We start from the raw sequence: 14,588 nt of genomic DNA on the forward strand, positions 1-14,588 counted from the left end.
CTTCCTGCAGAGGGGAATTACTCCACTTCTCCACATTATATTGAACCTTTTCCCACTGTTGCCTCCAGGTAGACTGTGGGTAAAAGAGGTGCTCCAAGAGGCATTTCAGGTTGGATGATGGTCAGAAAGTCAGGCTGGCACAGCCTAAGACAGGCACATGACCCCAGGTTCATAAAGACCTGCCTTATTTGCATCCTGGTGCAATTAAAAACAGACAGTTTGAGTAACAGCCTCATCGTGCAGCTGCCTCACCCCATCCCTGCAGGAATCACACCCAGGGTTGCGTGGTGTTGACTGGAAGAGCCCTGCATCCCACCATCGCATCCTCTGACACGCCAGTGCTCCTGCCCCAATTAATTAGAACCTTTAAAATCTTCAGGATGGGATAATTTGCACCAAAGGACTTTAAAAGGTGGTGGTGAAAAATTCTGAGGCTCTCATGTTCCAGGGAAATGGCAAAGTCTGGGGAATAAGGGGCATTCTCCATCAGGGAGTGGAGCTAATCAGGCACCAGTCGTGGACTAACTAGAAGAAATGCCAATGGGAATGATCTGTCGCAGCAAAAATATGATAAAGAGCCCTCATAGTAATCCCTCAAGGGAATCAAGCCAGGCCTTGTGCTGCAGGGGGAGCTGGGGGCTCCTTTACACATCCCCCAGGACACCCAGCTGTGGGCAACCCCAGCTGCTGCCTCACCTCAGCATTTCCTCCTCACCACCTTCCTGGGCAGCAGGACTTCTGCCAAGTTCCACAGGGCCAAGGGCACCCATTAACCCTCCAAGTGCTCAGGGCAGCCCCTGACATGTGTGTCCCCTGCCTGCTCTGGTCCCCTGAGCCACCAGGGCCTGAGCGCTCAGCTCTGACCTGGCCTGCAGTACTGTTGCTGCTGCTTTTGTCATTACTGCTCCATTTTGTGTCCTTTTAAAAATTTATTTCTCCTCTCCCCACTGTTTTTTGGATAGAATCCACATCATTGCCACCTCCCTGACCAGAAACCAGAACGTGTTGGCTAACACAACCAGCTGGGCATGGCACACTCTGCTCCTGCCAGGCTGCTGAGGGGAGACCCTGACCCTTCTGGGAATCACGTTAGTGCCAGCCACAGTTGAGCAGCAGGGCTGGCAGGCATCTCTGGATGAGCTGGGATCATGGAGCCTTCTCCTCTGGCAGGGTGGTGGCAGCAAAGGTGGCTTATATTTCTTGGCACCAGAGGAAGAGGAATGAGGTGATTCAGCCTCATGTGCTCCATGTCACCTCCATGTCCAGGGCTGCTTCTGCCCTGGACACCTCAGCTTCCACTGGAAAGGTGGGGCTGTGACTGTGGAGCCAGGGGACGGGTGTCCCATTGGAAGGAATAGTGTGTCCATTTCTGTGGGGTCTGGAGACTTCTCACTGAGTTTCTTGGGACTTTTCTGAAGAAGGATCCTCCGTGCTGCTCCCTCTGAGGTGGGCAGAGCTCACCTGGGTTTGGCTGGTGCAGTGACACTGAGGAGAGTTGCCACCTCTACCTGCAGCCCTCGTCCTCCCGCATTCCATGGGCTGTCCCACTCTGACAACAAACACTGGTAGCATGGGTGGCAGTGCAGATAGAAGGTGATGGTGTCAGAGTGGCTGCCTTGTTCTCCCTGCTGGCAGTCGGGGGCAGGGAATGGTGGGCAGGGAGGCCACAAGTGCTGCAGGGCACATGACAGGCCAGGCTGCTGCCTGCTGTCCTGCTGTGCAGCCCCTCTTCCCCCTGCTCCCCAGGGGACATGGCACTCAGGAGGGACATGGGACAGAGTCCCACCTCCTGCGTGAGAAACTGGATCTGTTATGAGCTCAGAGGCTGACATTTTGAACCCAGCTGCTGGGGCCAAAACAAGGCTACTCCTGCCTCGGGAAGGGAATTTCATGGATTGAGATTTTAGGTGGCTTTCTCTTGGGACCATCCAAGGGAGTTTGGGACTGGCCTCTTCCTCCTTATCCACTGCAGGCCTCCGTGCTGGCTAGAGAAGTGTGTATTGCCCATGCTAAGCAGCACAGACAGGAGTCAGCAGACACACACTGTCTCTGCTGCCCTCCTCCTCCTCCACATCCCAGGAGAAGCCCTGGGCTGGGAGAGCACCGCTGACGGGTGAGAATGTGGGATAACCAGGATAAGGCAGGGAGGAACCATGTTGTGCCTGGGAGCCAAGGGAATAGCTGGCAGCCAGGGCAAGGGCAAAGTGATGGAGGGGAGAAGAATACAGTGGATGAGCAGAGGCTGGGGTGCCAGGGGAGCCCCAGAAATCAGGTGAGGGCAGGGCTGGCAGGACTGAGAGGGGTGACCACACAGAGCCCTGGCTACACTCCAGCCCTTTTCAATGCAGCACGAGGCTCTGAAGAGTAGCTGGCTGTGGGCAGAACAGGGCCTACCCCTGCTCCCAGGCTGCCATGCCAAATTTCAGCTCCTTTAGTGTCTGTCCCCCAGCCCTGAGCTTCCCAGGTCTGGCCTCAGTAGCCACCGAGGGGCTCCTAATTATAACAGCAGACAAAGAGCTGAGCTCTGACCGCAGTGCTGCATCTGACAGCCTGTGCCTGGGGATGCTGCAAGTGCTGCTGGCAGTCCTGGCAGTGGCCAGGCTGTGTGGGGGCTTGAGGCCCCCCAGGAGCTGGAGGCTGGAATGGCTAGCAATGCCCAGCCTCAGGCATCATCCCCAGGCTCCTGGCTGCTGCTGCTCTGCCAGCTGAGAAGCCCCCATGGAGGCTCCAGATGGCCTTGGCTTGGGCAGGACAAGGGTGGCCAAGGAAGGTCCAGCTGGGAGCAGAGGTGGAGCAGGAGCATGGAGGGGGCTGAGGCAAGGATGGACATGGGGGCTGAACCAGCCCCACATCTCCCATGGAACCGAGTGGGCAGGAGAGTGTCCCAGCATGTCCCAGTGTGTGCCCCAGGGGCATTCCCGAGCTTCTCCCCCTTCTCTGCAGCGGGAACTTGGGGTTTGCCAGAGCTCTGCTGTGTGCAGAATGGAAGGTGCCACCTCTGCGGCAGCTGTGCTCAAACGAAGCTGCTATCATAACACTGGCCAGGGCACATGTACACACACAGAGCTGCCTGTCAGGAGGACGTCTGCCTCTGCTCACCCTTCAGCTTGGCCTCAGTCCTGCCCTTTGAGGCCCTTCATGTCCCCCCCCGGGAAGTTTTTGGTGCGCTGGCTGTGTTGGAACTCAACCAGGTGTCCCTCAGCTCCGGGATGCTGCTGGTTTGGGGCTGGGTACCTCATCCCCTGGTGCAGGAGTGCAGCACGGTGCCTGCTTCCCACCTGGTGCCACTGACATCCCACCCTGACGTGTCACTGTGGGAGCTGCAGGGTAGCAGCTGGGAGAAAGTCACCAGGGGACACGGGGACACGGGGATTTCCCCCTTTCCTCTCCAGGCAGCTGGGTACAGGCAGGGACCCGCCATCTCTTGGAGACCCTGACAGAATGTGACAACGCAGCCTGAGTGAGTGGGTTCCTGCTCTGGAGGGTGACAAGGCTGGCTACAGCTCCCCCAGGATGTTCAGAGCCGCAGGTATTGGTGTCCCAGTGCTGTCACCGAACTGGTGTGTGGAGCAGTGGGTAACACCACAGGCACCCCAGAGCCACAGAGGGCCCCCGGCCACCCACATCCCCAGGAATGGCCCCGCTGCGGGGCGAGGGTCCCGACTACAGCATCTCGGCAGAATCTCCGGCTCAGGTTGTGCCGTGATGGATACGGCATCTCCATGGAAACCCCCCGGCTCGGGCGGTGCGGGCTTGGGAGATGCCATCTCCACGGAAACCGCTGCGGCGCCCGGATGCGGCCGGGATACGCCGGGCACCGGGTACCGCGGCGGAAGGAGCGGGGTGTGAGCGCGCCCCTGGTGCGGGGCGATGGAGGCTGAGAGACTCGGGGAGCAGGGACCACCCCTGTCCCCGGCACGGGATCTGTTGGGGAGAGCATTTCTGAGTCTGACATTCCAACCTCAGACTTGCCTCCCTTGTCCTGTTTGTCCCGCACTGTGCCAGGCTGAGCCTCTCGCCTCCGTCCAGTCGGGGGGCGGTGTTCAGCCCCTCTCACACCCCGGAGAGTGGAGCTCGGGCCCATTCTGGGGAGGAGCGTTTCCAGCCCATGCGGGCTGGAGGTGTTCAGGGACACGGAAATACCCCGATCCCAATGGGCAAAGGTGCATGATCCTAGGGATCCACCCCAGGGACCCAGGGGTGCTCTATGACGGCCGCAGTGCTCGTATTCACTTCCTGAGCTTGGGAAGACAGAGGGACAAGATTTCAGCTGCAGAAACAGCCCAGACGAAATATTTTACAGGTTATTTATAGCCTGCATTTAAAAAAGATAAAAAAAAAAACCACCAAAAAAACACAACCCCCAAAAAACCAGCGACCAAAAGCCTTTTGTTTGTTGATTTTAAATCTGCCTTTACTCTATCCCGCTCCCACTGGCCTCCCGGGACGCCGGGTGCAGGAGCCCGGCTGCACCGGCAGCTCCCCGGCGCTGGAGCGGCCCTCGCTCCCGGGTGGGTCCCTGCCCCGGGAGACCTCGCGGTGGCCGTGCTCGTCCCCAGCCCCACGGCAGCGCCGCCGGCCCTGCCCCGCTGCTCGCCGCCCGTGTGCCAGCCAGGCTGGGCGACCCCGGGCCCGGATTAGGCCCCGCTCCCCGCTGGCACGGGGAGCAGCTCGGCCGCCCTTGCCGCGGCTCCCTGCTCCGTAAGCCCGGCTTTGACGTAGCCCGGAAAGTAGGCCAGTAAGAGCAACCGCAGCCACTCGCGGCTCTCGGGGGACGCGGCGCTCAGGCGGCCGAGGGAGGGCTGCTCGTTCGCTCCGCGGCACCGGGGCTCCCGTGGCCCACGAGGTGGCCGGCGACAACAGGGCTTTGTCCAGGTTCTCCTCGACTCGCATCCTGTCTGGCAGCCTGCAGCCGGCCCTGCTGTCATGGGGAGAACGACGATCAGGCTGGGGAAGTCCCCGCAGGGAGCCACCCCAGCCCGCAGCCGTGCCGGGTTCCCCGGCCCGTTTCTGTCCCCTTGCAAAGGGCTCTCGCCCCCTTCCCCGGCGACCCGGGAGGCTGCAAATGGGCATCCCTGGCATCCCCCTTTCCTGCGGCAGACCTGGAATGGGTTATTAATTGAAAAACCCCAAGCTCCTGTGCCCAGCAAATCCATTTCTGCAGAGAAGTCGAGGGCCAAGCGTTGCCTTAATGTGAGGGCTCCAGAGGAGCCTGTGCTGTAGCAGGAGCCTGGAGGAGTGGGGATGTCAGCGCCAGTGGTCACCCCGCACCAGGGTCCCTCCTGCGGAACCCACCAGCTCATGCTAACGTTGTCCCCATTTATTTTTGAAGCATCTCTGGATACTGGAAACCCCAGTTCAAGCCACTCCAGTCCAGTGCTGCCGTTCCTCACAGGATGAGGCAGATCCAGATGTATGGCTACAGCTGTTCTCTCCCACGCTGAGTATCACCCCCACTCAGTCTGCCAGACCCACCAGCTCTGTGTGAGGCAGGGATCCATACAGGGATCTGCATCTCAGCAGGTCCTGCCGCCGCTCCAGCTTGTGACAGCTGCAGACCTGCTTGCTCCCAGTCTGAGCTGGTGTTACATCTGCCGGCCTCGGTCCTCTGCAGGACCTGCACCTGAGCACTGCCCTGGTGCCACCATCTTCCTGGCCCTGGAGGGACCATCGCATCGGAGCTGAGATCTCAGTTCCGGCTGGGGCAGGGCCAGACCTCGCGGGGCAGTGCTCCCTTCTTCAGGGACACAGGTGACACCACGCACGGCAGCAGCATCATTTGCCGTGGGGCAGGGCCAAATTCGGGGGCTGAAGGCACGTGGGGGTTTCCCCCTCCCTGCAGAGAGGCGAACACTAGGACAAGCACCCCGCAGGTCCTGCTGAGCCTGAACCAACTGTGCTGTAACAGGTCCCCCAGACCGTTCCCTGCCCGGGTGCCCTGAGCGTCCTGGGGCTGGAGCTGAGGAGGTGGGCTGGATGAGGACAGCCCATTGTGTCCAGCCAAACACTGTCTGGGCTGGGGAAGAGGAAAGCAGAGCCATTGGCCAGGGCAGGCGAGGGAGGGTCCTGGCAAGAGGGACAGGAACAGCAGTGTCGCAGGGATCTCCCGACCTCAGTAGCCGGGGGTTGGGGGCGGCTCTGGGGGACTGCAGGCAGGTGGAGGGGTTGACAGGGGACGCTGCCTTCCCCTCCTCAGGGCGCTTCACCTTTTACTGAAACAAACACGACCCCCCCCACCCTTCACGACATCTCCGGGGCGAAGGATTCCCATGGCAGAGGGCCGCAGGCTCTGCTGGGGCCACCAGCCTCGTGAGGGGCTCTCGGTGTCACGGCACAGAAATGCTCTCTGCTTCGTTTTTTTTTTTTTTTTTTTTTTTTTTTTTTCTCCCCACAACCGTGGCCCCATCACAGGCCAGCGCCCTCTGAATCCCCAGCCCCGGGTGCTGCAGTGGCCACAGACACTCTGGATGGGTCCCCGGCAAAGCTGTGACACCTGCCCCACGTCAGCCCCCAGTCCCCTCCCTGCCTAGGGGGGGCCCTGGGGAGTCATGGATACCGGCAGTCAGTCAGCACGGAGGGTGTCTGCACCCTGACCCCACAGAACGGCCCCCTTTTCCCGGTCTGACACAGCTACAAGGGAGAAGGGCAGCCCTGGGGACAGGCCGTGCCCGGCGTGGGCTGCAGTGCCAAGGTGGGAGGAGGCGTCCTTGACACGAGGGACACGTTTCCTGGGATCAGCAGCAGCTCCAGCTCCTGTGCTGGGGCCGGGAAGTGCTCCTCCAACTGCTGCTGAGCACAGCCCACGTTGTAAGTGGGGGGAGAAGCCTGGAGAGATCCCTGCCCAGTCCATAAGGCTCTGGTACATGGCTCCACTTGTGCTGGATGCACCAACCAACCCGAGAGGCACCTCACTGTCACACTCCGAGGGGGGCCAGGCACAGAGCATGGGCTTGGAGGTGGGCAGCAGGAGTGGGGGCTGCCCGTGGACAGAGCCAGCTCCCAGCACGTGCAGAGCAGCAGAAGCACCTGACAGAGCCATTTCCAGGTGACCAGGTTTATTAGGGCTGAGCAGGTACTCTGGGAGTGCAGGTGGACCTGAGAAAAACCCCTGAGGCCAGGCTCAGCATGACAAGGTGGGGAGAAAGCCCCTTTGGCCAAGGTTTAAAAATCTATGTAGGTATAAAAATGGGGATATAAAAGACAAAGGACAGGATGTTGGCAGCTATTCCAGTCCTTCACCATAGTACCCCGCTATGAGCTCCTGACCAAGCTCTCACTCTCAACTCAGCCAAAGCACCCAACCCTGCACGGACCCCAAGGACAGGATGGAGGGCCTAACCTAACCCTGGACATTGCCAAGGCAGCCATGCAGACAGCACAGGGAGGGCAGCCCTGGGTTTTATTGCAGAGAAAGAGGTAGAAGGACCTGGACAGAACCAGGAGGTGCTCCTGGTTCCTCTGCTCGCTCCAGTTCGAGCCTCCAGGCTGCAGACACAGAGCTACCGTGCTCTGGAGTGCCGGGGCTGCGCCTTCTGCCCAGGCTCAGCCCTCCCCCTGGGCACAGCCCTCCTCCTGGGCACAGCCTTCCCCCCGGGCACAGCCTTCCCCCTAGGCACAGCCTTCCCCCTGGGCACAGCCTTCCTCTCAGGCATGGCCTCCCCCCCAAGCCTGGCCCCGCTGCCAGGGGCCGTGTCAGGGACGTCCTCAGCTGAGATGGGCTGGATGATGTGGCCAATGCGGGTGATGACTCGAGGGGCTGTCAGCTTCTGGAAGGCACGCTGAGTGTTCCACGTGGAGCCCACGGGCGTCCGCATGCTCTGCTCAAACTGCTGGTGCCGCTCAAAGGGGAAGGGCAGCTCGCTGACCTGTGGGGACACCACAGGGGTAATGGCCCTGAGTCACCCAGCCCAGCTTTTCCAGTCCATGCTGCCCCCAGTGCTCAATGCTTCCCACTTGTCCAGGACCCACTCATGCTCTGCTTCCCTTTCCGCTGCCAGCAGAGCCCAAGAGGGCTGGAACAACCACCACCACCAAGGGAGGAGCCCTGTACATCCCTCCTCCTTCATTTCTGAGCTGTTTTAGCTGGAAGCTAAGCATTGGGCAGGGATTAGAGGCAGGGATTGAGGATGTTTTGGGAAGGGATCACAGGAATGCCCCAGGTTTGCCCAGGTGCTGGAGCTCTCATGGAGAGCAGGTGTGGCCCACCTGATGCGCTGCCACGTGGATGTTACGCTTCTCACTCATGATGACGTGGGGCAGGTGCTGGTCCTTTCGCGGAGGCGCCGCCCGCGGCTTGATCAGGAACCTGTGGGCAAGTGAGGGGTCAGGGCTGGCACAGGGCTGGGCAGAACCCTGAGACTCCCCCACTCACCTCTTGACCTTCCTGGCGCTGGGTTTCAGGCCTGTGCCGCCCCACTCGCCCCAGCCCGGCAGCACCAGGTTCACCGGCTGCGGCTTCACTGCCTCCTCTGCTTTGCGCTTCTCCCGGCGGAAGTCAGCGACCACATCATCCCCAGCAAAGGCCTCCGTGATCATCCCGCGCTGCTCCATGCCACCCTCCTGCATGAGGACAAGACAGAGTGGGTTTAAGGGTTATTGGGGGAACTGGGAGAGACTGGGACAAATTGGGAGGCACTGGGAGAGGGTTTGTGGGTACTGGGAAGAGTGGGAAGGGGGTAAAAGTTACTGGGCATTACTGGTGGGGGTTTGGGGTTACTGTAAGGGGGTTTAGGAGTACTGGGAGTTACTAGTTTGGGGCTTCTAATTACTGGGAGGAGGTTTAGAGTTACTGGTTTGGGGTTACTGGGAGTTACTGAAAGAAGGTTTAGAGTTACTGGAAGGGAGTTTAGGGTTATCAGGAGAGGGTTTGGGGTTACTGAAACTTAAGGGTTTGGGCATTACTGGATGGGTGTTTTGGGTACTGGGGAGCATGGGGAAGGCCCGTCCTGCTCACCTCCTCCTCCAGGACCACCGGCAGGCTGGGGCAGTCCATCTCCTGGGGCTTCCCATCCAGCACAGCCTCCAGGCTGATCATCTTCCTCTTGGCTGGTGCTTTCTTGGTATGTCTGTCCCCAGCTCTGCCTTCCTCCTGCTGCCGTGCTCGCTTCCCTGCTCTCAGGGCTACCAGCTTCTCCTGCTCTTCCACAAGCTCCTCCTTGGCCAGACTCTCCACATCCTCCATGCTCTGCATGTGGCGCAGCTGCTCCGAGAGCAGGAGCTGCTCCTGGGCCTGAGGAGGAGGCTCCATCCCTGTGCTCACCAGCTCCTCAGCACAGTCTGGGGGGACTGGGTGATCCCCCAGCTCCTCGGTACAGTCTGGGAGGACTGGGCTGTCCCCCAGCTCCTCGGCACAGTCTGGGGGGACTGGGCTATCCCTGGGCTGCTCAGCACCAGTCTCAGTCTCATCAGCACCTACATGTTGAAGGTAGAAATGGTCACTCCACAGGGCAGAGAGCAAGGACAGCTGTGTGAAACCAGACAAAAACTGTCCCCAGATCCCTCCTCCTTTGTCCAGCCCCCAGCACTCCCAGCCCACCCAGCTTTGGGCCTTAAGCTCCTCACCATGCTCCTTGCTGTGCCCCTTGGGGCTCCCTGTCTGCTCCCATTGCTTCTGCTCAAAGTCTTGCAGCAGAGCTTCTTCCTCTGACAGCTCTTCCTCCTCCTCCTCCTCCATCTTGTCCTTGTTCTCCACAGCAGCAGGCACCGTGTCATCTCTTGGACCCTGCTGTGCCTCAGGCTCCGGGGCCAGGCCACTGGGCTTGCCCAGCATCCAGGGATTAGCCCCGCTGGGCATGGGCAAGGCTGTGGTGTCCTCCTCGGGCACCTCACACAGCTCCTCCTTGGGCGGCTCCACCCACACCTTCTGCATCAGCTCCTTGTTCCTGGCCAGCTGCTCCTGCATGGCCTTGCGGGCCTGGGGGCACCGAGAGGCTCTAACACAGGGCAGAGACAACATTCCCAACCCTCCCTGCCCACCTCAGCCTCCCCTCCTTCCCCAAGCAATGCTGAGAACCCTGTCATGGCATTCCAATATATAAATGGCATTATAGGAGATAAAGAGACTTTATACCATGGCTTGGAGGGACAGGACAAGGGGGAATGGCTGCACACTGACAGAAGGCAGGGATAGATGGGATATTGGGAAGAAATTTTTTCCTGTGAGGGTGGGGAAGCCCAGGCAGAGATTGCCCAGAGAAGCTGTAGCTGCCCCATCCCCAGAAATGTTTGAGGGCAGGTTGGCCAGGGCTTGGAGCAACTTGGTCTAGTGGAAAGTGTCCCTGCCCATGGCAGGGGGGTGGAACTGGATGAGCTTTAAGGTCCCTTCTCACCAAACCCTTCTGTGGCTCCATCTCACCTCGAGGTCATACTTAGCCATAATGGCCCTGGATCGGGCCCATTTTCCCTTGTTCTGGTGCTTAAGGCTCATCCGCTCCTGGGGAAAGAGAAGCATTACACAGAGCTCCCCAAGGAGCAGGGCCCTCCCAAGGGGTGAGGCAGAGGTGCTGAGGCAGCACCTGCATCCTGAGCTGCTCCAGCTCTTCCAGCCGTGCCAAGGCGGCCGCAGGGTCCGATTTGTGCAGCTGCTCGAACTCCTTCAGGGCCTGGCGCCTCCGGCTCTTCTTGAGCACACGGTGGTACCTGTGGCACAGGGGTGGCTCAGGGGCTGGGCAGCCACGGGCGAGGCAGGGCCGCCCTGCCCTCCCAGCATGCCCAGCCCAGCACGGGCACAGCCTCACTTCTTGCTCTTGATCCGCTTTGCTCGCCGAGCCTTGGCCTCGTAGTAGGACTGCACTGCCCGGGCCTTCTGCAGCTCTGCCCGCCGGCGCTGGGCCTGCCAGGGAGTACGGCGTGAGGGATGGGGAGCACAGCGTGAGGGATGGGGAGCAGGGCGTGAGGGATGGGGCCAAGGAAGAGGCCCCCAGAGCCAGGGCCCGGCGGGGTGAAGCCTCACCTCCTCCAAGCTCATGGCCTGCAGTGAGGCCATCTCCTCTGGAGTCAGCAGCGGGTCTGTGATGGGCTGCTGTGTCTTGTGGAGCAATCCAAAGATCTCCTGTTCCAGTGGAGTTCGGGCCTGTTGGGACAGTAGACATGGCAAGAGGATGAGGAGAACTGCAAGTGCCAGTGCTCCCCTGGATGTCCCCATCGATTCTCACTGCCCCCACGATGGTCTGTGGAAGGCCTACAGAAGCATCCCCTGCCTTGAGGGACTGGGTGGCCATAGCCCCACTCACAGGTCCCACACCACAGCCCTTGGGCACTCTCCCAGCCACATGGCCTGGTGAGAGCAGCTAGAATTCCTCCCACATTAGAAAAATGGCCTCCCTGTTGCCAGGCAGTGCTGCCCAGGGGGCACCACTCAAGAAGTGTGGAGCAGGAGTTCTAGGCCATGCAATGCCATGTCCCTTCAAAACAGAAAGGGACTTTTGGGCAGATCAGTGTGAACGACATGTCTGCTGGGAGTTCAGCAGGGGCCGCCCCTCCCTCCCCTGGGCATCTGACAACTCCCAGGGATAGCAGTACTTTCCTGCCAGCAGCACAACCCCACAGGAACTTGCATTCAAAACCAAACACACCCCTCTTTTGTAAGGAATGTTTCCAGGCATGCAGGATTTGGCAAACCAACCCCCTCTGTCTCAGCACTTGTGGCCAGGGGACACTCCCATGTGCCTGGCCCTGAGAAGCTACAAGAAGGGACAGAGCAGGCTCCAAACCCTCTGCTCACACCCTACCTGGCTTGTCCCAGATGGAATTTACACACCTGCTCTGTGAGACGAGCACAGACTGCCCTTCTACCCTTCCCAAGCTCAGCGGGCACCTGTCCGGTGTCACCCCCAGGCTGGGCCTGCCATCACTGCCCCCAGGACAGCCAGGAGACATCGACCTGCCCCAGCTGATCCTGGAGCCACCCTGGCCGCACCCCAGAGCCGCCCCAGCTGTGTGACCCCCAGTGGCCACCTTCCACGCCGAGGTGACTCTCTCCAGAGGGGTCACGGTGGCGATGTCCTGCCGCAGGGGGAACACCAGCTGCTCCGCGCGCCGGTTCTGCAGCACCACCTGCTGCCACTTCCCCACCTCCTTCGAGCTGGTCATGTAGGCGGCCTCCCTCACCACCTGGGGGGGGACAGGACGAGCAGAGAAAGGTGATGGTGGCATCAGGGAGAAGCACGGCGGTCCTGGGGGCTCAGCTCAGACCCCCTTGGCTCCCTGCACTCACCCTCTTGGCCTCCTCTTTGCTCAGTGGCAGCTCCACTGCTGCCTTCTGCTTCACTCTGGCCAGCTCCTTCCTCACACTGCCCAGCGTGGATTTGGGATGAATGGGCTGCAGCAGCTCTGACAGAACCAGCTTTTCCCCAGCACCTATGCACAGGTGTGGCACTGCCAGGTGAGGGAGCTGTCCCAGCCCTCACAGTGGCTCTCGGTGGGCAGCGCCATCCCAGACCCGCGAGCCCTGCCCAGCTCCCTGCCTCACCTTTGCAGGTGACATTGAACTCGGACACCTGCCCGCTCGCCTCGGAGCGCTCCGCCAGCTTCCGCCTGCGAGAGAGACACAGCAAACAACCCCAAAGGTTCCTCGTGTCCGCCGGGTGCTCTGGAGGGTCTGGGGCCGGTGCCGAGGGCAGGGGCCGAGAACCGTCCCCCCTGCACCCCTTCCTGTGCAGCCTCTCGCCACGCGGCTGCTGCAGGAGCCCCGGGGCCTAAACGCGGGACGCCCGTAGCCGCCACTCACCGTTTCCGTCCGGACAAGACGCTGATGGCCTCCAGGAGCTGCCGGTGCCGCCGCTCGCCATCCTCCTGCCACACGGCACACGCGGTCACAGACCCAACCCGGAAGAGCGCGGCCGCGGGGATAGCCCCAGCGCCCGCTCCCACGTGCTCCCCGGTGCCCCCACGGCACCGCCCGGCCGGGTCCCGGGCCCGACATCCCCGGCCCGACATCCCCCGCCAGGCCACGCCGTCCTCCGCTGCGCCCACCCCGGCCAGGAGAGCGCCCTAAGCCCCGCAAACAGCGGTGGAGGCCGCCCGGAGAGCCTGTCGCGCTCTTTCCGGCCCCGCTCACCCCCTCCTCGCTCTCGCTGCCGCTCCCTGCCGCCGCCGCTGCCGGGTCCTCCTCCGCCATGGCTCCGCACGCCGGTACTGCCGCAAAGCGCCACCGAGTGTCGCGCCGAGCCCTCCGCCCTACCGCAAAGCGCTCCACCGTGACGTCCAGGTTGCCATGGCAGCGGGTCCGGCGGGCGGGGTGGGAGAACCGGCGGGGACGGAGGGGGGCCCGGGAAGGACGGACACCGCCCTCCCGGCCTCGGACGGAGCCCCCGGGGGCTCTGGAACGGCTCTGGCCCTCCCGGGACACCCCCGGTTCGCCGGTCAGCGGGAGCCGCCGGTGCCACCGCGGGCCAGAGCAGCTCAGAGGGTCTTCGCTCCGTCTGTGACCCTCGTCGGTCAGGATTCGCTGTTTTCCCCCGGGACGCGCCAGTGCCGCGGGCTCGGGGACGGAGCTGCCGCACCTACGGTTCCTCCCGCCCGGCCGGAGCCGGCTACTGGGAGCGATTTTGGGGTCGATGGGACCCAAAATATCGTTGGAGCAAACACACGGGGTTCTCAGGCACGAAGCGGTGTCAGTGGCTGTGTCAGCGGCTGCCACCGCGCCCGCAGCATCCGTCCTCCCCGTCCTCTTTGTCGTTCTCCTCCGTCCCGAGCTGGGCGCGCGGGGCGCTCGGGGCAGGAGGGAGAGGGATAACGAGCTGTTCCCCGTCTGCTCCTGTCTCCATAGCAACAACCGCGGGAAAAGTTCTGTATTTTCCCCTCGGGTTTGGCGCTCCGGGCCCTGCCTTTGCTGGCAGCCACGTGCCCAGCGGGAGCGCTGTGTGCGGGATTCCAGAGAGGGCTGCCGGGGCTGGGATGCCCGGGGCGGGACGCCCCGAGGTGGGATAACAGGGATCGATGGGATGCCGGTGGCAGGGTGCCGGCGATGGAGTCCTGGGGGGCTCTGTGGACCCAACCCCACGGTGTGGGTGTGCAAAACCATGTGAAAACTACTGTGCGAAATGTGGGAATGTGCGGATGGGGTGGGAGGGGCGGGGCGGGGCACCCACGACGGGAGCATCCCGTGCGCTCCCCGCGGCGCTGGGGCTCGGAAACCCGGTCCTTGTAGGCACCCGGTGAGAGAAAACGAAAAAGAGGAACGGGGGACGGCGCCGGTCTTGCCCCGCCGAGGGCTGCACCGGGAGGTCTGGCGGGAGCAGCCGGGGGAGCCGGGCCGGGCCGGGCCGGGCCACACCGGAGCCCCTCCCTCCGCCGTCGGCTCCGCCGTCCCGGCCCCGCCCCCACCACGTGCCGCGCCCCGCCCTCATCCCGCCCTCCCTTGTCCGCACCGGGGCGGGGCCAACCACGCGGAGTGGCAGCGCGTACGGCCAATAGGCCGGCGAGAAGCGGTGGGGTGGGAGGAGTCACCGCGAAGTGACAGTGCTAGCGACCAATGGAGATGCGAGAAGAGGCGCGATGGGAGGAGCTACCAAGGACTGACAGCGCACGCCCCCAATGGAAGGGCGGGAAGCGGCGGGGCGGGGCGGAGGGCGCGGCGGGACCAATGG

The 14,588-nt window shown here is 62.2% G+C and overlaps 1 protein-coding gene across 2 annotated transcripts; it reads right to left on the bottom strand.

Annotated features, from left to right (window-relative positions):
* Positions 1-7,038: 7,038 nt before the first annotated feature.
* On the bottom strand, positions 7,039-14,257 carry UTP14A (UTP14A small subunit processome component). Of its 2 annotated transcripts, none has more exons than XM_053990553.1 (14): positions 13,058-14,256; positions 12,728-12,792; positions 12,470-12,534; positions 12,215-12,357; positions 11,956-12,111; positions 10,952-11,071; positions 10,737-10,831; positions 10,515-10,638; positions 10,355-10,432; positions 9,562-9,913; positions 8,954-9,411; positions 8,372-8,559; positions 8,206-8,305; positions 7,039-7,865 (listed from the first exon to the last, which is right to left on the bottom strand). In XM_053990553.1, exons 1-14 carry the CDS (start codon positions 14,099-14,101, stop codon positions 7,500-7,502), a joined length of 3,354 nt encoding a protein of 1,117 aa, XP_053846528.1. In that variant the 5' UTR covers positions 14,102-14,256; the 3' UTR covers positions 7,039-7,499. The 2 variants fall into 2 exon arrangements, with proteins under 2 accessions (XP_053846528.1, XP_053846529.1); XM_053990554.1 differs by lacking the exon at positions 7,039-7,865 and adding an exon at positions 7,895-8,089 and having other exon boundaries at positions 13,058-14,257.
* Between the last annotated feature and the right edge of the window lie 331 nt (positions 14,258-14,588).

This window comes from Vidua macroura, chromosome 14 (genome assembly GCF_024509145.1).
Source record: "Vidua macroura isolate BioBank_ID:100142 chromosome 14, ASM2450914v1, whole genome shotgun sequence".
NCBI classification, from domain to species: domain Eukaryota; kingdom Metazoa; phylum Chordata; class Aves; order Passeriformes; family Viduidae; genus Vidua; species Vidua macroura.

What these genes read in the sequence shown, in the direction of transcription:
- UTP14A (XM_053990553.1), bottom strand. Translation starts at nt 14,101, where the DNA reads ATGCTCCCGTCGTGGGTGCCCCGCCCCGCCCCTCCCACCCCATCCGCA. An exon ending in GCAGCGAGAGCGAGGAGGGG is followed by an intron (nt 12,793 to 13,057) that starts GTGAGCGGGGCC and finishes GCCGTGTGGCAG; the next exon opens with GAGGATGGCGAGCGGCGGCA. An exon ending in CGGTGGTCCTGGAGGAGGAG is followed by an intron (nt 8,560 to 8,953) that starts GTGAGCAGGACG and finishes GTCCTCATGCAG; the next exon opens with GAGGGTGGCATGGAGCAGCG.